This window comes from Bubalus bubalis, chromosome 1, assembly GCF_019923935.1.
Source record: "Bubalus bubalis isolate 160015118507 breed Murrah chromosome 1, NDDB_SH_1, whole genome shotgun sequence".
Classification (NCBI taxonomy): Eukaryota; Metazoa; Chordata; class Mammalia; order Artiodactyla; family Bovidae; genus Bubalus; species Bubalus bubalis.
Genome location: NC_059157.1, coordinates 103556546 through 103583627, shown reverse-complemented (window position 1 = coordinate 103583627; position 27082 = coordinate 103556546). Strand labels below are relative to the sequence as shown.

The 27082-nt window shown below is 40.1% G+C and overlaps 1 protein-coding gene across 5 annotated transcripts in view; it reads left to right on the top strand.

Moving 5' to 3' along the window:
- Positions 1-3187: 3187 nt before the first annotated feature.
- SPICE1 (spindle and centriole associated protein 1) overlaps positions 3188-27082 on the top strand; it is a 60160-nt gene continuing 36265 nt past the window's right edge. For 3 of the 5 annotated variants that reach the window (XM_025284214.3, XM_025284208.3, XM_025284191.3), the window contains exons 1-6: positions 3188-3334; positions 12745-12840; positions 17157-17204; positions 19888-20031; positions 25664-25766; positions 25990-26096. In XM_025284214.3, the coding sequence (XP_025139999.3) occupies positions 12745-12840; positions 17157-17204; positions 19888-20031; positions 25664-25766; positions 25990-26096 (498 nt within the window). In that variant the 5' untranslated portion in view covers positions 3188-3334. Of the gene's footprint in view, positions 3335-9217; positions 9266-12744; positions 12841-17156; positions 17205-19887; positions 20032-25663; positions 25767-25989; positions 26097-27082 lie in introns of those variants that run through there. The other 2 variants (XM_044941910.2, XM_025284200.3) reach the window with 2 other exon arrangements.

The following is a 27082-nucleotide window of genomic DNA, read 5'->3' as shown; positions in this document are numbered from 1 at the left end:
TCTTTAAAGGGCCATTTAAAATTTGTGATCATGAATTTAAAGTCAGTATGGCTGAGTGTTTTTCACCTTCCAGTTTCACCTGCAAGGATATAGGTACTTAGTAAATATAATGTTGAGTTAGCCAGGATTGTGGTTTTGCCAAGTTTACAGTAACTCAGAGAGGGGCAGGAAGTTGAAGATGTATGCAGGGGGATGATTATATTGATTGACCATTGAATATAACTACATCAAACTTCCTCAACCAGAGCAGAAACTATTAGAAGGCAGTTCTCTGCATCTAGAAGATGTTGAACATCATGTACTTGGTGACCCATGTACAGGTGTGTCCTTTCAGTTGAAAACCAAGAGCTAAGGGAGGTTGCATTATTGGAGCCAATTTACTCTGTTAACCAATGAAATGCTTTGTAAAGATCTTGATATGGGCCAAACAGCTTTTGCTTGTCTTCAGTTCAGTTCAGTTCAGTCGCTCAGTCATGTCCGACTCTTTGTGACCCCGTGAATCGCAGCACACCAGGCCTCTCTGTCCATCACCAGCTCCCGGAGTTCACTCAAACTCACGTCCATCGAGTCGGTGATGCCATCCAGCCATCTCATCCTCTGTTGTCCCCTTTTCCTCCTGCCCCCAGTCCCTCCCAGCATCAGGGTCTTTTCAAATGAGTCAACTCTTCGCATGAGGTGGCCAAAGTACTGGAGTTTCAGCTTTAGCATCATTCCTTCCAAAGAAATCCCAGGGCTGATCTCCTTTAGGATGGACTGGTTGGGTCTCCTTGCAGTCCAAGGGACTCTCAAGAGTCTTCTCCAACACCACAGTTCAAAAGCATCAATTCTTCGGTGCTCAGCCTTCTCCACAGTCCAACTCTCACGTCCATACGTGACCACAGGAAAAACCATAGCCTTGACTAGACAGACCTTTGTTGGCAAAATAATGTCTCTGCTTTTCAATATGCTATCTAGGTTGGTCATAACTTTCCTTCCAAGGAGTAAGCGTCTTTTAATTTCATGGCTGCAGTCACCATCTGCAGTTATTTTGGAGCCCCCCAAAATAAAGTCTGACACTGTTTCCACTGTTTCCCCATCTATTTCCCATGAAGTGATGGAACCAGATGCCATGATCTTCGTTTTCTGAATGTTGAGCTTTAAGCCAACTTTTTCAGTCTCCTCTTTCACTCTCATCAAGAGGCTTTTTAGTTCCTCTTCACTTTCTGTCATAAGGGTGGTGTCATCTGCATATCTCAGATTATTGATATTTCTCCTGGCAATCTTGATTCCAGCTTGTGTTTCTTCCAGCCCAGCGTTTCTCGTGATGTACTCTGCATATAAGTTAAATAAGCAGGGTGACAATATATAGCCTTGACGTACTCCTTTTCCTATTTGGAACCAGTCTGTTGTTCCATGTCCAGTTCTAACTGTTGCTTCCTGACCTGCATATAGATTTCTCAAGAGGCAGGCAAAATGATAGGGAAAATTGAAAAGGCAAAATGATAGGATACTGAAAGGGGAACTCCCCAGGTCAGTAGGTGCCCAATATGCCACTGGAGATCTGTGGAGAAATAACTCCAGAAAAAATGAAGGGATGGAGCCAAAGCAAAAACAATACCCAGTTGTGGATGTGACTGGCGATAGAAGCAAGGTCCGATACTGTAAAGAGCAATATTGCATAGGAACCTGGAATGTTAGGTCCATGAATCAAGGCAAATTGGAAGTGGTCAAACAGGAGATGGCAAGACTGAACGTCGACATTCTAGGAATCAGCGAACTAAATGGACTGGAATGGGTGAATTTAACTCAGATGACCATTATATCTACTACTGCGGGCAGGAATCCCTCAGAAGAAATGGAGTAGCCATCATGGTCAACAAGAGAGTCCGAAATGCAGTCCTTGGACGTAATCTCAAAAACGACAGAATGATCTCTGTTCGTTTCCAAGGCAAACCATTCAATATCACAGTAATCCAAGTCTATGCCCCAACCAGTAATGCTGAAGAAACTGAAGTTGAACGGTTCTATGAAGACCTTTACAAGACCTTTTAGAACTAACACCCAAAAAAGATGTCCTTTGCTTGTCTTGGCTTCCCCCAATTAGGACAGCCTGACTTACATCAAGCTCTCACTACTCTCTGAACACCAGACATACTGGACTTCTTCCACTCCCTTGCACTTAACACACACCTTTGCATATGTGGCTCCCCCCTGCAGGAATGCTTTACCCTTCCTTGGTAAGTTATTCATCCTTGCTTTTCAGTCCTTCTAGTAATTCAAATAATCCTGTAAATTTATTATCTAGTTAGTACGCCTAATGTTTAGCACTTGTCACAGTTTTAATTTTATTTTTGTATTGTTGATAGCTGTTTCCTATTATACAGTAAGCTTCCTGAGGATAGGGACCCTGCCCTAATAGTCTCTGGCACACTGGTAGGTATTAAAAAACATTTTTGAATAGACACAAGTGAAAGCAAGTAAATGTGATCTGTGAAGCCTGGTGTGGAGAGCTACATCTTTCTTTTCCAGAATTCACAAGAACCTGACTAATGCTATTACACGCCCATCCTCCAAAGCTTTGCCAGGAACTCTGCTCTGGGCACACCAGCCAAGGCAGGACACAGAAAATCCTTTTAATCCCCTCAGTTAAGTTCAGTTGCTCAGTCGTGTCAGACTCTTTGAGATGCCCTAGTAATCTCCTGGGCTTCCCTTATAGCTCAGTCAGTAAAGAATCTGCCTGCAATGCAGGAGACCTGGGTTCGATTCCTAGGTTGGGAAGATCCCCTGGAGAAGGAAATGGCAACCTACTCCAGTATTATTGCCTGGAGAATCCCATGGACAGAGGAGCCTGGCTGGCTACAGTCCATCGGGTCGCAAGAGTCGGACACGACTTAGCGATTTTGCTACTAGTAATCCCCTGTGCCTCCCTGGTGGCTCAGAGGTTAAAGCGTCTGCCCGCAATGCGAGAGACCTGGGTTCGATCCCTGGATTGGGAAGATCCCCTGGAGAAAATGCCAACCCACTCCAGTATTCTTGCCTGGAGAATCCCATGGTCTGACTCTTAGCCAGCCCATGGACTGCAGCCTACCAGGCTCCTCCGTTCATGGGCTTTTCCAGGCAAGTGTACTGGAGTAGAGTGCCATTGCCTTCTCCGAGCAATCCTCTAGTACAAGCCAAACTAAGAGGCGTCTGCGCACTGGCCTTACCGGATATACGCAAGAGAATTGGGGTGGGGCTCCGGTAACCTAGGCAACATCCCGGAAGCCGCGAGCTGAGTTAACTTGTGGCGGGCCTGACGGTTCTGGAGCTTGAAAGTTTTTAGTGGTGGTGGAGGCAGCTATCGGGAAACGACAAGGCAGGTTGCAACGATGGGGCGGAGGCGTGCAGCCGCGGCCCCACGGAGTCTTAGGAACCCGGGCTACAGGGCGGGGCGAGCGGTGGTGGCGTCTTCCTGTTTCCTGGGGTTTCAGGCGTCTGGGTTGAGGATCCTTACTACAAAATGCACCTGCGACTCCATGTGTTTTGCGAGTGCGTGTGCCTGTTAGGATATTGTCTGGGTGTGTTTGTGTCTAGCGCTTTACGTGTAGGAGCATCCTGAGTGTGCGCGTGCGCTTCGCTTTCGGTCACTTCTGCATAGAGCTAGAAATGGATGTGCCGTAATGTATTTTTCAAAGAATTTCCGATCACGCAGGAGAAAGATCAACTACCCAGAGTACTTGGGGACACGGCGGATCGTTTAAGTCGAAAGGGTTTTTCAGGAGGATCCCCTGAATGTGTTCTGAAGAGTGAATGAGAGTTAACCCCGTGGAAGGGAAGTGCAAGTGTGACAGGTGTTCCAAGCTGAGCATAAGGAGAGGCTGGGACTGTATGCGAAGACGAGAGCTTTGTTTTAGGATGTGTGGGAGATGTGAGAGGAGAAAAGACTGCAAGGAAAGGTCAGCCAGGCCACCCGGAGCGAGGAAAGGGCCTGAGTGCCAAGCTGAGTTGGATTCCTCTCTGCAGGGGAGAGCTGTTAAAATCTTTTGAGGCAGGAAGTGAAGTGTGGAGAGCTAAACTCTATGTATCTGGGTAGGAATGATTGCAGGGATAGTGTTCGAAAAGAGGTCTTGTTTCCCTTTGATTAATTTTCCACTAGCCAGAGTGGGTTGGCTAAATCCCATCATAGTTGACCCTGCTTAAAACCTTTTCCGTGTTTCTTAAGTGTTCAAATTGCTGTGGTGCTCAGGGCCACGTCCTGGCCTCTGCCTTTCTCTTCGTCCTCTTTCTAACCCTCTCACATATTTGTTAGTCAAGTAGAACCTCTCGAACCCTTTGTAAATGCACTCCCCCGCCCCCAACCTGGAGCATTCTTTCTCCCATTTCTAACTTTTATTCATAGTTCTGCTCTCAGCTTAAACATTTTTAGGGGAGTTGGAGGAGGTGGCCTTTTCTCACTATTTACAGTAAGGTATTTCTTTGATACTGAATATCCTTCCAACATTAGCCTTTTATTGCAATTGCTCATTTAATTGTGGTCTGACACGCTAAGTTCTGTGAGGGTCCACAGTTATTCTACTTCCTCTGTCTCTGTTGCCTGGCTCTTGGCAGGTGCTTTCAAAATACTTGTTGGAATAATAGATGGACGATGAAGTGGGTGAGAGAATGTGTGAAAGGAAAATCCATTAGAAATAATGAGAACCTGTAAAATGCATTCATGGTAGAGATGAAGAAGAGGGGACATGAGAGAGATACTGGAGGGAAAGAATGAATAGATTCTGGTATCTGATTGGCTTTGAGACAAGAAGATGATGCTAAGGTTTTAAACCCGAGCAACTAGAAGGATGGTAATTCTGTAGTTCAGCATTATTCAGCAACATTTACTGACCAAGCCAGTTATATATCAAGAACTAGAGATTGGTAGGGAGCTGTATATTCGCCATACTGTATTTGAGATATCTGGGAGATGTGTGCAGAAGCCAGGTTAGAAACAAGCATTAGGGGTTTGAGGAAAGGTGTGACTCTTTGATTTGACACTCATTTTCACAGTGCATTTGTGTGCCCAGTGCACTGATAGCTTTGCTCAAGGGTGTAGGTGAGATCACTGAGGGAAGATGTGAACTCCCCTTTGGTGATCTAGAAAGTATGCTCTATGACAACTGACACCATATAAAACTCATTTATTATTGTGTCTCCAGTGTCCAGCCAGAGCCTGGCATGTACAGACTCTCAAAAACAATTCTTGGACATAGAGAGAGGGTGTCCGATGGAAGGAAGAGGAGACTGGCATAGAACTGAGTGAAGATCCTTGATTACATAGAATGTGAGGAGGTCCTACAGAGCCTGTGAAGAAAAAAAGAAAAGAACAGGAGAGAAAGCAGGAGGAAGTGTGTCATGGAAGCTAAAAGAGGGACAAGGTTCCAGGAGTGGGCATCTGTAGAGATGGAAAGGGCCAGAGAAATAGGAAACCAATAGGCTAGAGAAATAGGGACCAATAATTTTAGCAATTAGGAAGCTATTAGTTTTTAGATTTTCTCCAAAGAAACACAACCCAGATTTTCTATGCTAATTTTAATTAATTTCTATGTTAATTTTATTATTTGACTTGTTAGCCCTGTAAACCATTAGTCTATCTCTGTAGTTTCACATTTCAGCATGTAAACTACAGATCGCTTATGATACCTAATACCTGTAAGGGGCACAGAATCCCTTTCTTAGACCACAAAGTCTGATCCTTGGTCAGTTATTGGTGATGTTCAAGAGAACACTTTTCAGCACATAAGTAGTTCCTGTGTTGTAAAAGTTTGAAGTGAACTGGGGCTTAGTAAATCCAAGTGATGAAACAGGCTTCTCCTTCATGAAGTTGGTTGGTGAAGGGAAAGTCAGAGGTGGGACAGCAGCTTCGTTATTCTGTGGTGAACTTAACCATTCACAGGCTGGATTTTAGAGTTGGCTAGTGCTTTCATTTTCTGTTGTTTGTTTTTCAGTCGCTCAGTCATGTCTGATTCTTTACGACCCCATGGACTGCAGCATGCTAGGCTTCCCTGTCCTTCACTATCTCCCAGAGTTTGCTCAAACTCATGTCCATTGAATTGATGATGCCTTCCAACCATCTCATCCTCTGTTACCCCCCTTCTCCTCCTGCCCTCAATCTTTCCCAGCATCAAGGTCTTTTCCAGTGAGTCGGCCCTTCAAATTAGGTGGCTAAAATATTAGAGCTTCAGCATAGTCCTTCCAGTGAATATTCAGGGTTGATTTTCTTTCAGATTGACTGGTTTGATCTCTTTGCTCAAGAGTCTTTTCCAGCACCACAGTTTGAAAGCATCATTTCTTCAGTGCTCAGCTTTCTTTATGGTCCAACTGTTATATCCATACACGATTATGTACATTTTCTGTGCTGTATAGCAAATTATCACAAGCTTAGTGGTTTAAAACAGCACACATTTATTATCTCACAGTATCCATAGCTTAGCTGGGTACTGTGATTAAAGTGTTGGAGTCTGCATTCACATTTGGAGGCTCAACTTGGGAATAATCTGCCCTAGGCTCATTTCCTTTAGGTTGGCAGATTCATTTCTCTGGGGCTGTGTGAGTTCTCAGCTTCTGACCAACTTTATGCTGGAGGCTGTCCACAGCTCTTGGAGTTCCTTGACACATGCCTTTTTCATTGAGTGTCACAGCATGGCAGTTTGCTTCTTCAGGGCCAGCAGGAGAGATTTCTTCTGTTCTATTTTCCTAGGAGAGAGACTTTTATAACATAATATAATCACAGGATGACATGTCCACATTTGCCTTATTTTGTTGGATAAAACAAGTCACAGGGGGAAAAGCAAAACAGACTCAAAAAGCTAGTCATAGGTCTTGCTCAAACTCATGGGGAAGGAATTGTAGAATGGCAGAACTCGTTGGGGCTTCCCAGGTGGTGCAGCGGTAAAGAATCTGCCCCCTAATGCAGGAACACAAGAGACGCGGGTTTAATCCCTGGGTCAGGAGGAGGAAATGGCAACCCACTTCAGTTTTCTTGCCTGGAAAATTCCATGGACAGAGGAGCCTGGCAGGCCACAGTCCATGGGGTTGCAAAGAGTTGGATATGACTGAGCGACCAAGCATGCACACAGCTCATTGGGAGTCATCTTAGAATGATCACAGCCTGCTTTGCTAGGTTAAATTGAAGTGGAAAAAAAAAGGCAATAGTATATACTGTCTTAGTCCATTCAGACTGCTCTAACAAAATGTTGGAGACTGAGTAGCTTATAAATAACAGGCATGTATTTTGCATAGTTCTGGAGTCTGGGAAGTCCAAGATCAAGGTGTGAGAATGGTCATATTCTGGTGAGGGTCCTCTTCGTGATTCATAGCAAGCCCCTTCTTGCTGTATCCTCACAAGGTGTAAGTGACTAAGGATCTCTTTGGAGAACGTTTTTTTAGTTGCATAGACATTTATTAAGATATTTATTTGTTATTTATTTGTTTATTTGCAGTAGGAATATTCTAGACTTTGGGACTATGCTCAAAGGTGATCCAAATATGTAATTCTGTGTATAACAAAACATATTTGAAATTTTCAAAGATAAACATGGAAATACAAGAGTAACTTATAGAAGTCTCTTTTCTAAGAGCACTAATCCCAGTCTTGAGGGCTCTGCCTCCCAAAGGCCCTACTTCCCAAAGGCCCCACCTCTTTACACCTTTAGGGGCTAGGATTCAACATATGAATTCTGGGGAAACACATTCAGACCATAGCATATACTACCTTCATTTGCCACTGTTTTTGTTTGTTACCTGAATATGTTTTCTTTGAATGTAACATTTTCTTATGCTAAAATTGTTTAACTGTTTGTGTTTACACAACTAATACTCAGGCATTTAATCTATTACTTATATTAGTTTCTATATCTCTTTGCCTAAAAAAAGCTCTTATATTTAGATATGTTGTATCTAATGGTGACCATCAGAAGTCACCATTAGTGTACAAATAGCTATGATAAAAAATACTCAATTTTTGATATTATATCGACAGCCTCACCATCTAAAGAAACAAGTATATGGACCCTTTGATTGCTCATAAACCTTTGTATACTTCAGATTCAGGGATGGTTTTTCAGAATTGATTCTGGTGGAATTTCAGTCTCTGAGTAAATATAGTATTTTAAATAATATAACTTGAAATTAATTATTTTAAGAGTAACATAGGTTCATTGTAGAAAGCTTAGAAAATACGGAGCCAACCAGAGATAACTCAATTTTAGTAATGTTTTCTAAAAGGTACATCATTATAATTAGATCTGGTTGGGAAGATCCCCTGGAGAAGGAAATGGCAGCCCACTCCAGTATTCTTGCCTGGAAAATCCCATGGACCGCGGAGCCTGGGAGGTTACCGTCCGTGGGGTCGCAAAGAGTCAGACACGACTGAGCGACTTCACTTTCACTTTCACTTTTGAGTGTCAGCTCCCAGCTCTGTCCATTATTATGTGTGCCTTTGAGTAATATTTCAAAAGCCCTGCTTTTCTTGTTGGGGAAAGGGGGTTAATCATTGTTGCTGACATCATCATCATTAATCCTTAAATAGAACTCAGTATGTTCTAGGCAGGGGTTCTAAGCACCTTATGCATTTACTGCTACTGCTGCTGCTAAGTCACTTCAGTTGTGTCCGACTCTGTGCAACCCCATAGACGGCAGCCCACCAGGCTCCCCCGTCCCTGGGATTCTCCAGGCAAGAACACTGGAGTGGGTTGCCATTGCCTTCTCCAATGCATGAAAGTGAAAAGTGAAAGTGAAGTCGCTCAGTCATGTCCGACTCTTAGCGACCCCGTGGACTGCAGCTTACCAGGCTCCTTCGCCCATGGGATTTTCCAGGCAAAAGTACTGGAGTGGGTTGCCATTGCCTTCTCCTATGCATTTACAGCTAGTGGCAAAGCTGGGATGTGAACCCACACAGTCTGGTTTTATACTATACTCTTAGCTACTGAGCTCTAGTGTATCTTATGGCACTACTCTCATTGGATTGTGGGATTAAATGTGAATTGTTTAGCACAGTTTAGTCACTCAGTTGTGTCTGACTCGGCTTCCCTGTCCATCACCAACTCCTGGAGCTTACTCAAACTCCTGTCCATTGAGTCGGTGATATCATCCAACCATCTCATCCTCTGTTGTCTCGTCCTTCTCCTGCCTTCAATCTTTCCCATCAGAGTCTTTTCCAATGAGTCAGTTCTTTGCATCAGGTGGCCAAAGTATTGGAGTTTCAGCTTCAGCATCAGTCCTAGTGAATATTCAGGACGGATTTCCTTTGGTTTGATCTCCTTGCAGTCAAGTAAGTGCTTTATTAATAATGTATGTACATTAACATCATTGAGAATATACTGTATGTGTTTCTGTATTCTAGTTTTCACACTGAACTTTCCATGTATTTCCCTACATTCTTCATAATATAATTTTAATGAGTACATAGTTCATCATATAGATTACTGACATTTTGTGATTCCTCTTTGTTTTTGCTGAGTAAATTGAAGATCTAAGTGGCTAAAGAGTAAAATATATTAGAAACCATTTTTGAACAACTGTTAGACATTTTCCATATATTTTATAGTAGCTTTATTGAGATATGTCACATACCATAAAATTTAGCCCTTTAAAGTCTACAGCTTAAGTTTTTTTAGTACATTGATAGGAGTTTTGAAACCATCACAACTAATTCCAGGACATTTTCATCCCTGCCAAAAGAAACCCCATATCCATTAGCAGTCACTCTATTTCCTTTCCCACCAGACCCTCCCAACCACTAATCTATCATATGTCTCTATGGACTTGCTTATCCTGAACATTTCATGTAAATGGAATCATATAATATGTGACCTTTGGTCATATATTGGCTTCTTTCTCTTGCATAGCCAAGTTGTAGCATGTATCAGTAGTTCATACCTTATTATTGCTAATTGATATTAAATAGTATGGATACACAATATTTTATTTATCCCTTCTTCAGTTAGTGGATATTTGGAATGTTTCCACTTTTTGTTTATTAAGAATAATGTTGTTATATATATGTACAAGTTTTTGTGTGGACATAAGTTTTCAGTTCTTTTGGGTATGTAGCTAGGACTTGAATTGCTGAGTCATGTAATAACTGTGTTTTAACATTTTTAGGAATTGCCAAACTATTATCCACAGTGGCTATACCATTTTACATTCCCACTAGTGATATATGGGAATTGCAGTTTCTGCACACTCTTGTCAAAACTTGTTATTTACATCTTTTGATTATAACTATCTTGGTGGGTGTGAGGTAGTAAGTATCTCATGATTTTGATTTGTATTTAATGACTGGTGATCTTAAACATCTTTGGGCATGTTTATTGGCCATCTGCAGTATGTTCTTTGGAGAATATCTAGTCAAATCCCTTAGCCATTTTAAAATTGGATTTTTTGTTGTTGAGTTTTGAGTTCTTTATGTATTCTGGATTAGTCGCTAAAGTTGTGTCCGACTCTTTGCAACCTCAGGAACTGAAACCAGTCAGGCTCCTCTGTCCATGGGATTTCCCGGGCAAGAATATTGGAGTGGGTTGCCATTCCCTTCTCCAGGGGATCTTCCCAGTCCACAAGTTACTCATTAGATGTATGATTTGCAAATGTTTTCTCCCATTCTTTTGGTAGTCTTTTCACTTTCTTGATTGTGTCCTTTGGAGCACAAAAGTTTTTGGTTTTGGTGGAGTCCAGTTTATTTTTTCTTTGGTTGCTTGTGTTTTTAGTGTCATTTCTGAGAAGCCATTGCTTCATCCAAGGTTTATGAAGATTTCACTGACTCGATGGACGTGAGTCTCAGTGAACTCCGGGAGTTGGTGATGGACAGGGAGGCCTGGCGTGCTGCGATTCATGGGGTTGCAAAGAGTCGGATACGACTGAGCAACTGATCTGATCTGATCTGATGCTTATGTTAGGGCTTCCCTGGTGGCTCAGATGGTAAAGTGTCTGCCTACAATGCGAGAGACTCGGGTTTGATCCCTGGGTCGGGAAGATCCTCTGGAGAAGGAAATGGCAACCCACTCCAGTACTCTTGCCTGGAAAATCCCATGGGCAGAGGAGCCTGGTAGGCTACAGTCTGTGGGGTTGCAAAGAGTCAGACACGACTGAGCGACTTTACTTTCACTTTTCATGCTTATGTTATTTTTCTAGAAATTTTGTACTTTTTGCTCTTGCACTTAAGTCTGTGATTCATTTTAAGTTAGTTTTTATGCTTGTTGTGAGGTAGGCAGTCTTACTTCATTCTTTTTCATATAAATATCCAGTTGTCCCAGTACTATTAATTAAAAAGACTGTTCTTTTCCCATTGAATTGATTCTTGGCACTCTTGCTGAATATAAACTGACCATAGAGTATAGTTTTGTTTTGGTCTCTTGGTTCTGTTCCATTCCATACCTTTTAAAATGACCTTTATGGCTCTGACATTTACTGTGTGATCTTCATAGTCAATTAACTCTTTGTCTCTTAGTTTTCTCATCGGTAAAATGAGAAAACACTTAACGGGATTAGCGTTAGGATTAAAGGCCACGATATATGTAAACAGTTTAGAATACCCCCTAGCTTACAGAAAGTAGTCAGCAGCTAATCCCATCATCGCTGCCGCCCCGCCAGCATCCTCGCCATCATCGCTGCCACTGTAATAACACTTGATGTTATTCTCTCACTTGTATGTGATTCACCTCCTTTGCTGGACTGTACACTCTGAAAATAGATATCGTGTTTAAACAGTGAATTGACGGGATAGATGTATATATGTAGCTAATTCACTTCTTAGTGCAGCTTTGTAAAGCAACTGTACCCCAATTTTTTAAAAAAAAGTGAATGTGGTTGCTAACAGTATGGGCCAACTCTGCAGAAATACTTGGATTTAGTCATCTTTATCACAGTAGACTAAATGACTGTTTTAAAAAGAGGTCTTTAAGAAAAATATTCGAGTCTGTGTTTTAGGATTATTTGGAGTAAGGGGGTCAGCTGAAAAGTTTTGTAATTTTTCAGGTGTGTAAAGAAGTTCTGGGATAGGAGTCATGTATATGTGTTGCTTTTTAAAAATCGTGTATGTGTTCTCCAATCCTAGTGTTCAGGCAGTGTGAGTCTTTTTCTAATTTTGTATAATGTTTAGTCTAGTGCCCTTAGCATTGCTATTTTAAGAGTGGCAAGCAACTGTTGGCAATTTCAGATTCTAGCTTAGTATCAATAATGACACCCATTTAGTATTATGTGAAAAATGTACTAGAGATGGTATCATAACTCACTCATTCTCTAAAATTTAGCCACCTTTATTTTAAGGTAAATACACGTGTCTAGTAGTGATTTTGAGTGTTAGATGCTTCAAAATGAACCCCAGCTATCTCTTGCTCTCTTTCTCCTACATTCATATTGTTCACGTGGAACCGACATTTTGTTTATTCATTGAGAATTTGTGTAATGGGTGACAAAGCTTATGACTATTGTTCTAAGTCTCTGCTTTAGATTGTAACTGCTGCATTCCTGGAGTTCTTTATTACTCACATATATTTAGTTTGTTGACTTGTTATCATAGTCATCATATGATAACATAACATATATGACTTTTATCATGGTTATCAGTGTCTCCATTCTAATAACTGTGAAGGGAATGAGCCAAGTTTTGGTAGCCTGTTCCTTTCATTATGCTTAAATATGTCTTCTGATATTTTAAGATTTATTTTCCTAGATATAATTTTCCCTCTCTGGTGATGATTAATTATTAGTTTTTCATGTATTTAAAAAAATTGATATGATTATTACTCCTAGATGTCCTTTGTCCGAGTGAATCGTTATGGTCCCCGTGGAGGAGGAAGGAAAACACTGAAAGTAAAGAAGAAAACATCTGTGAAGCAAGAATGGGATGTAAGTCTAGGAGGAATAATATGTGGTTTTCCCTGGTGGCTCAGTTGGTAAAGAGTCTGCCTGCAGTGTGGGAGATGCGGGTTCTATCCCTGGGTTGGGAAGATCCCCTGGAGAAGGAAATGGCAATCCACTCCAGTATTCTTGCCTGGAGAATTCCATGGACAGAGGAGTCTGGTGGGCTGCAGTCCATGGGGTCACAAGAGTCAGACACAACTGAATGACTCACACACATAACATTACATGGAAGGAACAGACATGATGACATGACCCTAGGCCCTCAGGATGGTTCTCTGAATGGGGTTAGCATGCAATACAGTGGACTGTGTTTCTGGGCACGTGATAGCCTAGGTCTTAGAGGGAAGAGCAGATGCCTTTGGGGAGTTTTTAAAGAATACATATGTTGAGGCTGTAACTTCCACCTCCTTTGAAGAACTGAAATCTTAAAGGAGTGGGGAGTGTGTTTTTAAAAAGTCTCCCTACCTCCATTTTGAGAAATCACTGCTTTAAGGCAACTTTTAGCTAACTTGTATCACTGTTTTAAGGCAACTCTAGTTAGCCTGAAGTGTGAAATTTTTTGGAACATATTTTAGATTTTCCCATAGCAAGCTGTGATACCATAATCATGGGATTGATATTTTTGACTGAAAAAAGTGGGTAGTCCTTGCTCTATTATCAAATTGTTTTTTGCTCACTTCCAGAGACTGGTCAGTTTCAGTACAAAGGTTCTCATAAGATACAAGACAAGCCTCAGGTACCTGAGGCATGGTCCCGGACTCCTATCCTGAGTACCATGTGGTTTTATCAAGGGGATTTTCTCTTTTGGAGCCTGGTTCTTTGATTTAGACATGAGACTTTAGGTGCCTTTACTTTCTGTTGTGGAGAGTGACTGGTCAGGGACTGGTATGCATCTTAGGGATTCTTTTGGAATTAGAATATTCTGGGTTGTAGCCAATCACTCTAACCACATCTGCTGGGAAAACTGACAGCCTTAGAAAGTGGGAGAGATGGATTTCTCTTTGTTTAGATTGCTTTGTTGTCATCTGGTTGTAAAATAGTAGAAGGATGTGACTCTAAGGTAATGAAACTGATTTAAAAGGAAAAAATAGTATAGATAATGTAAAGCTGTCCCCTTCAGAGTGGTTACTTTGGGAAGTTCCATATTTAATTTGATATGCTGCTGTTGCTCAAAGTATAATTAAAAGCCATCATTTGAAATTGCATTCAGAACCTTCCTCATTTACTTTGTATTATCTCTAGTGCTGAAAGAAACTTTGTTTTTTGAAGGTAGACTAAACTTGAAAGTAATTATGGGTCTTTTGGTGTGAATGGTAAATGAGAGAGGAGAGATGAACTGAGTAAAACTGTTGTGATGAAAATATTGAGACATTTTCTGAAATAGCTTGTGAATTCGATTTAAAGGCAATTTCAGAAGAAAATACAGTTGGTCCTTGAACAACATGGGGTTAAAGGCACTGACCCTGCGCACAGTTGGAAATCCACATCTAATGTTACAGTTGGAAATCCACATCTAATGTTACAGTTGGAAATCCACATCTAATGTTACAGTTGGCTCTCCAGATCTATGGTTCTGCATCCATGGATGCAACCAAATGCGGATCTTGTAGCACTTTAGTATGTATTTATTGAAAAAAAATCCACATTTATAAGTGGACTTGTATAGTTGAAACTCACATTGTTCATATATATACAATGGAATATTATTCAGCCATAAAAAAGGAATAAATTTGAGTCAGTTCTAGTGAGGTGGATGAACCTAGAGCCTGTTACATAGAGTGAAGTAAGAAAGAGAAAAACAAGTATCGTATATTAACACATATATATAAAATCTAGAAAAATGGTACTGATGAACCTACTTGTAGGGCAGCAGTAGAGATGCAGACATAGAGAATGGACTTGTGGACACAGTGGGGGAAGGAGAGGGTGGGATGAACTGAGAGAGGAGCATTGAAATATACGCATTACCACATGTAAATTAGACCACCAGTGGGAAGTTGCTGTATGACAAAAGGCGCTCAGCCTGGTGCTCTGTGACAACCTAGAGAGGTAGGAGTGGGTGGGAGGTAGGTGGGAGGTTCAAGAAGGAGGGGACACATGTATTCCTGTGGCTGATTCATGTTGATAAATGGCAAAAACCAACAAAACATTGTAAAGCAATTATCCTGCAATTAAAAATAAATTAAAAAACCCTACACTGTTCAAGAGTCAACTATAGTTTTAAGCAATAGTAGTATTAATGAAATTATATTTTCTCCCATAAAAATAATTCTAAGCATACCACTCAGTTCAGTTCAGTTCAGTTCAGTCGCTCAGTCATGTCCGACTCTTTGTGACCCCATGAATCGCAGCACGCCAGGCCTCCCTGTCCATCACCAACTCCCAGAGTTCACTCAAACTCATGTCAGTCGAGTTGGTGATGCCATTCAACCATCTCATCTTCTGTCATCCCCTTTTCCTCCTGCCCCCAATCCCTCCCAGCATCAGAGTCTTTTCCAATGAGTCAACTCTTCGCATGAGGTGGCCAAAGATTGGAGTTTCAGCTTTAGCATCAGTCCTTCCAATGAACACCCAGGACTGATCTCCCTTAGGATGGACTGGTTGGACCTCCTTGCAGTCTAAGGGACTCTCAAGAGTCTTCTCCAACACCATAGTTCAAAAGCATCAATTCTTCGGTGCTCAGCTTTCTTCACAGTCCAACTCTCACATCCATACATGACCACAAGAAAAACCATAGCCTTGACTAGACAGACCTTTGTTGGCAAAGTAATATCTCTGCTTTTTAATATACTGTCTAGGTTGGTCATAACTTTCCTTCCAAGGAGTAAGCGTCTTTTAATTTCATGGCTGCAGTCACCATCTGCGGTGATTTTGGAGCCCAGGAAAATAAAGTCAGACACTGTGTCCACTGTTTCCCCATTTATTTGCCATGAAGTAATGGGACTGGGTGCCATGATCTTCATTTTCTGAATGATGAGCTTTAAGCCAACTTTTTCACTCTCCTCTTTCACTTTCATCAAGAGGCGTTCACTATATACCTGAATTTTTATTACAGTTATTAAAAATAATTCTCATGATCTTATCATTGTACCTTGTATTTTGCTAAATGAATATAAAAGGATAATGGCTTTAGTATATAAAATACTTGAGCTAAATATTACCTGTGGCCCAAAAGTAAGGTCTTAGAGTATATCAGAAATTTTTCACTAGACTCAGTTCTCTGTATTTCTCTTGGAATTAAAACTCTACGTTGCTTTGTCTCCTGCCTTACCAAACACAATGACTGAAGTCGTTTTGGAAAGGGCCAGACTGTGGGGCTGCTGCTTGGAGCTGTGCTGGCTGTGCACTGCGCAGTGCCAAGGGGCGCTGTTTGCGCGGCCTAGGATATTGACGGAGCCTCCTGGAATTGTGCAGTGTGGAAGCCCTGCCGTGTTGTTTTGTTGCCTTTTTACCTGAATGACTGCTTTTACATTTTGTGAAGTTATGTTGTTGTTCAGTTGCTAAATTGTGTCTGACTCTTTGCCACCCCATGGACTGCAGCATGCCAGGCCTCTCTGTCCTTTCATAACTTATACAGTACCCTCAAAATTCATCTCTTGTTATGATAGGATCTACGGTTAAAGTGTTGGCATATACACAAATTGAACCTCTCTTGAACACACTTTATCTTTTAGGAATCTTTAGTGTTGCCTCGTTCAATGGAATATAGTTTGAAAACTATGCTGCTGCTATTGCTGCTAAGTTGCTTCAGTCATGTCCGACTCTGTGCGACCCCATAGACAGCAGCCCACTAGGCTCCTCTGTCCCTAGGATTCTCCAGGCAAGAACACTGGAGTGGGTTGCCATTTCCTTCTCCAATGCATGAAAGTGAAAAGTGAAAGTGAAGTTGCTCAGTCGTGCCCGACTCTTAGCGATCCCATGGACTGGGGCCTACCAGGCTCCTCCGTCCATGGGATTTTCCAGGCAAGAGTACTGGAGTGGGGTGCCATAACTTTAGTTAAACTAACCCATTTTGAATTACATGCTACCCTGTTTTATTTTTCGTTTTAATATGATGTATGCCTGCTTGTTGAATTTAGTGCTTAATTTCTATGAAACACTTAATAGTCTGTTATTTTCTTTAAGACAACTAAAAGTAATCCATGTTAATCTTTAAGTTGAGAATTTAATTCTCAAAGACTCTTTGGTCTCAGGACTTTAAATCCGTTTTCAGCCATTAAAATCCAGCATGTAGTACTATTTTGTAAGAAACCTTTTGCTTTTTAAAGAAAGTTCATCTTTTTTTTTTTTTTTTTTTGCAGAACACTGTGACTGATCTGACAGTTCATCGGGCAACTCCTGAAGATCTGGTAAGTTTACTATGGAAAGTTAAGTCATTTGTTCAGTGTCTTACTTGATACTTGGTTTTTAACCCACAGAATAGAAAGCATCTTACAAGTTGTTCAGTTATTTTTAATCTTACTTATGTCTATATAAATAAAAAAGTGTATGTCCTTGACTTCTTTATTTTATTTAGGAATAATAATTAGCATATATTAGAATTTCATTAGATAGGTTCAGTTTACACGTCATATCTCTCTAAGTCCAATATTGTCCTGTCCACATTTATCATCTTTTCCTATCTGTAGATACACAAGCATTATTCACCATTACTTCGACATACAAACATACATAATAATTTATTCCTTGAACGTGCCATGTGTATTTCCACATTTGAGCCCCAGGTCATGCTATTCTATTTATTTGGAATGGTTTCCCTACTTTCTTCTCCTTCTGTTCAAATCTTACTTTGCTTATCTTAGTTCAGGTTTTACTTTAAAAAAGTTTCTACTATAGATTTGTTATTTTTTAAACAGCTTTATTCAGATGTAATTCACATAACATAAAATCTACTCTTTTAAAGTGTATGATTCATTGCTTTTTAGCATATTCACAGAGTGATGCAACCATCATCACTTTCTAGTTTTGTAATATTTTCATCACTCCCTCCCCAAAGTAACCCTTCACCCATTAACAGTCATTTTCTGAGCCATGCACCTCCAATCCCTGGCAACAATTAATCTGTTTTGTCTATGGATTTGCCTATTCTGGGTATTTCATATGCATGCAGTATAGTATGTTTCCCTTTGTATCTGCCTTCTTTCTTTTAGCATGATAGTTTCAAGTTTCATCTATATTATAGCATGTATCAGTACTTCATTCCTTCTTATTGCAAAATACTATTTCATTTATGGACATACCAGGTTTTATTTATCATCAGTTGTTGGACATTTGGGTTGTTTTCATTTTTTTTTTTGACTGTTATAAATAATGCTGCTATGAATATGCATGTACTAGTTTTTGTGTGAACATGTACTTGTAGTCTCTTGAGTGTATACCTGGAAGTAGAATTCTGAGTCATATAATATTTCTGTATTTAACTTTCTGAGGAAGTGCCAAACTATTTTCCAGAGTGGCTGTCCTGTTTACATTCTCATTAGCATGTATGGAGGTTCCATTTGTTCCACATCCCTTGCTGATATTTGTCATTATCGTCTTTGTGGTTTTAGTTCACCTAGAGGGTATAAAGTGGAATCTCATTGTGGTTTCAGTTTGCTTTTCACTGATGACTAATGATGTTGAGTATCCTTTATATATACTTATTGACCATTTGTAGTATCTTCCGCGGAGAAATGTCTGTTCAAATCCCTTAGCTATTTAAAAATTGCCAGAGGAAATATGTGACAACTATGACTGGGCTTAGTGAAGAGAGGGACATAAAATATAAAATAAAAGTAAAATTGGATTATTTGTGTTTTCATTGAATAATAGTTCTCTATATATTCTTGATATTTCTTATCAGATATATGATTTGCAAATGTTTTCTTCCATTCTGTTGGTTGTGTTTTTACTTTCTTGATGGTATCCTTTGAAACATAAAAGTTGTAAATTTTATGAAGTCCAGTTTATCTGTTTTTTTAGTCACTTGTATCTTTAGTGTCATATCTAAGAAATCGTTGTCTAGCCATGGTTCACAGATATTTACTTCTGTGCTTTCGTTTAGGAGTTTTAAAGTTTTAGCTCTTACGTTTCATCCATTTTGAGTTAATTTTTGTATAAGGTTTGAGGTAGGAGTCCAGCTTCATTCTTTCGCAAATGGATATCCAGTTGTCTAAGCACCATTATTACAAAGACCATTCTTTTCGCACTGAATTGTCTTGGCACCCTTGTTGAAAGTCAGTTGTCTATAAACATGAGGGTTTATTTTGGATTCAAATTTATATTCCATAGATCTCAGTGTATCCTTATGCTAGTGCGTACTCTCTTTGAATCTTGTAGCAAGTTTGAAGTCTTCCTCTTTGAAGCTGCCCAACAGTTACTTTCACCTCTGAAGCGTTGTACTTACTAGCTACATAAGACATTGAGTATATGCCATCTAATGCATGGCATTTATGTCCAATCTCTCTGGGCATATTATTAATGTTTTTGATGCATAAAGGCCATATCTTACATGTCTTTGTGGGCCTAGGAATCTTAATCATAGTAGGTACTCATTAAATGTTTGTTGAGGATAATAATGATGCCCAACTGACTTAAAATTCTGTATTATGAAAAATTTCAAACTTATGTGAAAGTAGAGACAAAAATAAAAAGAACTACCATATACTGTTCACCTAGATATAATAGTTGTGAAAATTTTGCCATAGTTGTTTCATTTATCATACCCTTTACTTCTGCACTGAAGCATTTTAAAGCAAAGCCCAGAGGACATGCTATTTTGTCTACTAGCTTGTTTTATGATTTTATTTTTTGGCCACACCCTGTGGCTTGTGGGATCTAAGTTCCCAACCAGGGATTGAACCTGGGCCACAACAGTGAAAGCCTAGAATCCTACCCACTAGGCCACCAGGGAATTCTCTGGGTCTACTAGTTTTAGATACTTCCTTTTTTAAAAAATTCTTTTTGAAAATTTAGGAGTTGGTGAAAATTTTTATTGTGAATATAAGTTCTTTTCTCCTGAAACATTCTTTCATATATTTTTCTTCTATATAGATCCGTCGTCATGAAATACACAAATCAAAGAATCGAGCATTGGTCCACTGGGAGCTCCAAGAAAAAGCTTTGAAGAGGAAATGGAAGAAGCAGAAACCGGAAATTTCTAATCTTGAGAAGAGGAGATTGTCTATCATGAAGGAGGTAATGATAAACTCATTATCCATAGAATTAGAAAGCGAAGAAGAGGAAAGTAGGTGTCTCTCTTTCCCCTCATATCTATTGACGTTGGAGAGACTTTAATCATTATCATGTCCTTATACAGTGGTCTCCCTGGAGGAGGGAATGGCAACCCACTCCAGTATTCTTGCCTGGAAAATCCCATGGACAAAGGATCCTGGCAGGTTATAGTCCATGGGGTCACAAAGAGTTGGGCATGATTTAATAACTGAGCATGCACACAAGCACACAATGATGTATAGGTGGTCTTTGGATAAAGGAGCAGAGTGAGGATTACAGTCTAATTTTATAGTTTAAATTCCTGCTCTATAGCTTACTAGCTGTATATTTGAAAGAATGTTTCAGGAACAAAGAACTTATAGTCACAGTCAAAATTTTCTTACTAGCTCACATGGTCACTAGCCGTGTAACCTTAAATTACTGACTTCTCAGCCTGAATTTCCTTATTTTAAACTGGAATAACACTACTTGCCTGATTGTATTATTATGAGATTTCAGTGATAAAATACTAATAAAGTGATTAGTATGGTCCTTGGCACATAATTAGTGCTATATATATATTTAGGCTGCTATAATTGTTTTTCTCGGTTCAACAGCCGCATGCTGTTAAATTATTTTGCAAAAAAAAAAAAAAAAAATGTGTGCTTGTCAGTTGCTTTTATTTGGTTTAATCTTTTGCCAGATGTAGGGTGTTTGAATAAGTAATCAGAGTGTGTAGGAATAAGCAATATGAAAAATAAGAAGAAACTACAGAAGAAAACCCTTTTTATTTGGGCTGAAATCATTGTAAAAGAAATGCCCTTTTTCTTCTTGTTCAGTGTTGGAGCTTATGACACTTGTCTGTCTGGGTGACCTACTGTAGCTTCAAGTCACATTCTATCTTTTGAGGAATTTGTTAGGCTTCCTAGTGAAATATGAACGTCTTGACTTTCTATTACATGAGAAGAATTATATCTCCCAAATAAATGTTTGCACAAGCTTGTAAAAAGAACAATGGATTGAGAGAGAATGATTCTTTAGAGGTATGTATCTTTTGGTGATCTTACATAAGTCACATGCTTTTAAATATTATGTGGTAATTCTCTGTGAAAGAGCTAAGAACACAGATCTGGCCAGGGAAAAGGGTGACTTTGAGTCACCCAAAAGTCACTTTGAGGTGACTCTGGGCTTTTGTTTCCCCTCCCTAGTGGTCCCTGCTCATGTCCCGAATCTCTTATACCTGGTAGTTGTGGTAGAATTAGGGGTTGAAGAGGAGTGGTCAGAGAGGGTGAGTGAAGTTTCTTTGCCTTCTCTCTGTAATGCTGCTTCCTCATATTCTCATGTAATGTTTCTCAACCCTGATTCTAATTTCCATTAAAAAAAATTCCCATTCAAAAAACAGTATCTGGATTCAGACATACTTATACTCGGATATTCTGGTTCAGTGGATCTGGGATGTGGCCCTTCTTAGGTATTTTGTAGACTTTTGCTATGTAATTTTTAATATTTCGCTAGGGCTGAGAACCTCTGCTATTAGTGGGATTTAGACATTTCCATTTAACAACATATTTTGGAGGTTTTGCTGTGTTAGTATCTAGAAATCTACCTTTTCTTTTTATTGGCAAGGTTGTATATGGATGTACCACAATGTATCTATTTAGTGCTTTATTGGTGGACATTTGGGATGTGTGTTAGAGTATGGTATAGCACCTGGGAAAAAAAGGCCCCAAAATATAGCGGTTTAAACAAAATAGAAATCTGTTCCTCTCATATGGAACAACTCAGAGGTACATGGTAGTTGGTAGCGAGCTCTCCAGTCCTTTATTACAAGGCATCCATGTCTGACTGCAGAGCGGTTGCTCCTGCTTCCTTGAGCTGTTTCCCAGGCAGCAGGAAGAGGGTAAGATAGTACATGCTGCTCCTTTTATGTATCACCCAGAAGCTCTGGCTTCTCTCCATTTTCCAAAACTTCATCAAGTGACCATTCTCACCTATGAGGGTGGTAGGGAAATTAGCTGTGTACCTGGCTAACTTGGGAGTTTCCCTGTTAAGGAGAAAATGGAAAGAAAGGATATTGATGGATAAGTCTGTCACCCACAGATTATTTCCTGCCTTGTCATGGAAATAATGTAATGAATATCCTTGAATATGTTTTTGAGTAAATGTGTAAATATATTTGGGGCTTCCCAGGTGGCTGTAGTGGGAAAGAACTCACCTGCCAATGCAGGAGACATAAGAGATGTGGGTTTGATCCCTGGGTCAGGAAGATCCCCTGGAGGAGGGCCTGGCAACCCACTCCAGTATTCTTGCCTGGAGAATCCCATGGACAGAGGAGCCTCTTGGGCTACTGTGAGACCATAGGGTCTCATAGAGTCGGACATGACTGAAGCGACTTAGTCTCACATGCATGCATAAGTAGATTTGTAGGATAAATTCTTGAAAGTGGAATTGCTGAGTCAAAGGATACATACATCTGTTATTTCAATGTTGCTGTATTATGTCTAATAAGGGATGTCAGGGGATCAACTGAAGAGGCCTCCTAGGGCATATCCACCTGGGCGGCATCATGATGTGTTAGCTACCAGCGCCCATCCCCAAGAAGCTGGGCTCCTAGATCAACCTAAATTAAGAGAAAGGCTCTTTGACCAGCGTAATCTTAGATTTCATTTGCTGTATGATACACCCATGCTGTGGGAATCAAGCAAGCAAGGGTCCAAACCCAAATCAGAGACAGCAAGGCTTTGATAAGGATTTTAATCATCCCAACAATATAGTAACTAACTTATAGTCTCCTTAAATTTTCCCAGTGCTGTCTGGTTTTTATTACCAGAGAACAAAACTGTTAGCATGAGAAGTTTCACATACTGTTTTTTAAGGGACTTTTATCTTTTGAAAATCCAAGATATGTTCTATTAATACCACTCATATGTTTGGCTTTGTGCTCTGCAAACCCATCTGGGGAAGTAATATATACAGATGGGCCTGCAGAGATTGATTTTCCTATCATAAGGGTGAGTTTTATCATAGAGAAGTGGTAAAGAAATCCAGAAAGAGGAAAAGAAAACCATTACACTGACCTCTGGCCACTGAAGCCATCTGCCACCAGGAGCCTGTGCAGGGACCAGCAGGGAGAGGGCTTCAGGACCGTGGGTTTACTGGAGACCTCACTATAATTAACATCAGGTCTTAAAACAACTTTTTAAATTGAAATATAGTTGATTTATAATGCTGTGTTGGTTTCACGTGTACAGCAAAGTGATTGTTATGCATGTATATGAACATTGGGGTGCATGTATCTTTTGGAATTAAAGAGTTTTCATCTACTCTGGATATATGCCCAGGAGTGGGATTGCTGGATGATATGGTAGCTCTGTTTCTGGTTTTTTAAGATTTTAGTCTCCAGCCTTTTGGCACCAGGGACTGGTTTCATGGAAGACCATTTTTCCACAGACCAGGAGTGGGGGGATGGTTTCGAGATGATTCAAGAACATTATATATATCGTGCACTTTATTTCTGTTATTACTGCATCGGCCCCACCTCAGATCACCAGGCAGTACATCCCAGAGGCTGAGGACCCCTGTTTTAAGGAACCTCCATACTGCTCTCCATAGTGGCTGCACCAGTTTACATTCCCGCCAACAGTGGAGGAGGGTTCCCTTTTTTCCTCACCCTCTCCAGCATTTATTATTTGTAGACTTTTTGATGGTAGCTATTCTGACTGGTGTGAGGTGGTCCCTTGTAGTTTTATTTGCATTTCTCTAATAATTAGCAGTGTTGAGCATATCAGGTCTTGATATGGTAAAGTTACTCCTCAACAATCTGCTTCTGACAATTTATATTTCTTTAATTTGATAGGAGGTCAGTGCCTTTTAAAAAAGTTAAAACAGTAAATTTTTAAAACTGCCATTAAGAAATATACCTTGTATAATTTTTCTAGTGTAAGTGGTAGATTACAATGCTCTATGCATTTTCTTTCTTAAACTCTTATTGCATGTACTGCAAGATGGCTAACCAGGGATGGAAGTTTAAGTTGTAACCATGTTCTCAGATATCCCGAGAGTTGTAGACAGAGTTGCAGTGTGTCCCCAACCTCATGACACCGTGTGTGTTGGGGAAGTGGTTGTACTTCATTTACGTATCAGGAAACTAAGTTTAAAGAGGTTGGATTTTGCTTGGTATCTCTTGACAGGGCCTAGGATGCCAGTCTTCTGACTCCAAATGTGCTCTTTGCCTTATGCCATTCCAAAGCTTACTCTTTGTGAGAGGACAGATTCAGGACTATATTCTTACCACCTGGAGCCAGCCAACCTGCTTGACTTTAGCAGGGGAAGTAGGGGAAAAAGAATGTGACTTGTTATTTTTCTTCATGTCAGAAAACAATAACCAAGGTCATATTATATACTTGTTTTCATGGTCCAGAGAAATTCTGGTAAGAGCATTTTTTCCCAGATGTTTTCATTTGAATCAGTATTGGGAACTGGTCAGTTTCCAATTTTGAAACTCCTTTCAACCCAAGCATGCCATCTGGTGCTGGTGGGTAGAGTTCACTTCTTTTACTCTATTCTGCATCCTTGCTTGTAAGTAGGAAAGTTCCTGAGTTGCAAGTACATGATCAGAGACCCTGCTGTAATGGTATTTTTTGAGTTCTCATTTTTCCAGGATAAAAACTGGAGGAGAATGGATACATGTATATGTGTGACTGAGTCCCTTTGCTGTCTACCTGAAACAACATTGTTAATCGGTTATACTCCAGTACAAAATAAAAAAAAAATAAAAACGGCGTGTCTCAAAAAAAAAAGCAGCAAACCAGTTTGTTTACAAATGCAGAAGCATTGTTTGTTGCCCCCAAACTCACATCTAACATTGTGTTTTTTAAATTGTGGGTCATGACCCATTAGTGGATTATGAAATCACTTTAGTGGTCGAAGCACCAAAGATTCACACATCTGAGTTTATGCCTCAAAGATTCACATGTCTACTGAGTTTTTCAACTGTGGATCACAACTTGTTCATGGATTATAAAATGGAGTTAGTGGGTTGCAACTATCATTTGAAAAATAGAAAATAAAAAGAAAGTGTAAGAGTGGTTCTCAAAGAGTAAGGTTAAGCAAAACTTTTATTTTGGTGTATATTTACATTTACCTTTACATTTGTGTGTGGACTGGGTCATACTTTAATTATGTATTTCTTTGGGTTGAAGCCAAGCATTTAAAATCCACTCATTTCCTTCTCCAATTATTGTAGTGGCTCAGTGGTAAAGAATCTGCCTGCTGATGCAGGAGACGTGGGTTCGATCCCTGGGTGGGGAAGATCCTCTGGAATAGGAAATGGCAACTCACTCTAATATTCTTGTCTGGGAAATCCCATGGACAGAGGAGCCTGGTGGGCTGCAGTCCATGGGTTCGCAGTCGGACAGGACTGAGCGATTTCACTTAGTGACTAAACAACAACAAATTGTTGTAATAGCCCCATCTACTGGTACTTAACAATATTGCCACCGAGGATTTTAGATTATTTTTATACTCCTGAACAGGTTTTTCCTTTGTGATTTATTGAGTATATATGTGTATATATGTATTTTTCCTGAATAATAATGTTTATCATTAACACGTCTAGATTCTTTCTGATCAATACCAGCTGCAGGATGTATTGGAGAAATCTGATCATTTGATGGCCGCAGCGAAAGGTCTGTTTGTTGATTTTCCTCGCAGGCGCACAGGTAAAGTATTCACATCAAACAAAAGTTTCTTTATCTTATTAACCACAGCTCACACCTGGCTATTTGAAAGAATTTAAAGTCTTTCTTTAGGTATCATGTTATAATAAACGTGAGTTGCTGTTATCAAAGATTTTCATATGATGATTCACTTATGGCAATGTAGAGTGCATGTGAAGTCAATTTAAATGAAACAAAATCATCACGGCTCATTTCCCTTCTGCAGGATTTCCGAATGTAACAATGGCTCCGGAGTCCTCTCAGAGTCCCACTGTGGTCAGTCAGGACCCTGTCACCCAGGCCATCCGAGGAGAATCTGTTATAGAGCCTCAGGTAATGTGCTTTGCTCACAGCCATAATGCTCATGCTAAAATTAAGTTGATGTAGATCGGTATTGTGGTAAACATTTCAAAAGCTTTAATATCGAAATACCGAGATGTGGTTGCTAGGAATATTCTTACTCAAGCATGTTGCCCTTTTGGTGAGTAATGCTTATACTAAACAAGATAGGACTGGAGAATAGTAGCTAACCTGTGCTGAATGATTACCTTGGAGGTAGTTACTATTATTATGCCCATTTAGCAGATGAAAAACAGACTCAGAAAAATTAAGAGACTTGTCCAAGCTTACACAGCTAGTTAGCATGAGAGACGGCACTCAAATCTAGGCTGTCTGGCGCCATAATATGATAGTCCATGGGGTCACAAAGAGTTGGACATGAGTGAATGACTTAGCACGTATATATGCATGGGCTTCTCAGGTGGCTCAGTGGTAAAGAATCCGCCTGCCAGTGCAGGAGTCACGGGTTCAATCCTGGATTAGAAAGATCCCCTGAAGGAGGAAATGGCAACCCACCGCAGTATTCTTGCCTGGAAAGTCTCATGGATAGAGGAGCCTGGCGGTCTACAGTTCCATGAAGAGTTGGATATGACTGAGTGACTGAGCAAGCACGCACAGGACTCAGTACCTGTTTAATGCAATTTCCCAAGTTATTTATATCTTCTATGAAAAAAAAGAGAATCATCAGTTAGATGGGTGATCCTAGGGAATTACAAAGTCCAGAATCATGTAAGTGTACTGTTTGCTGCCTATAAAGGCAATTAAGTAGAACGTTGTATATATTTTTAACAGCTAAAGCCTATTAGTCATATCCCTAGCCAAAAGCCAGGGATATGTATGTATGTTTCGGCAGTTATTACAAAGTTAGCTTTCAGATGATCATGTGATGAGGGTGGGGAAGTAGCAAGAGTCAGAGTTAGAGAGAAAGGAAGGAGCTGGGTCATGAAGGGCTAATGAACCAGAGGGCAAGAGTAGAGCTG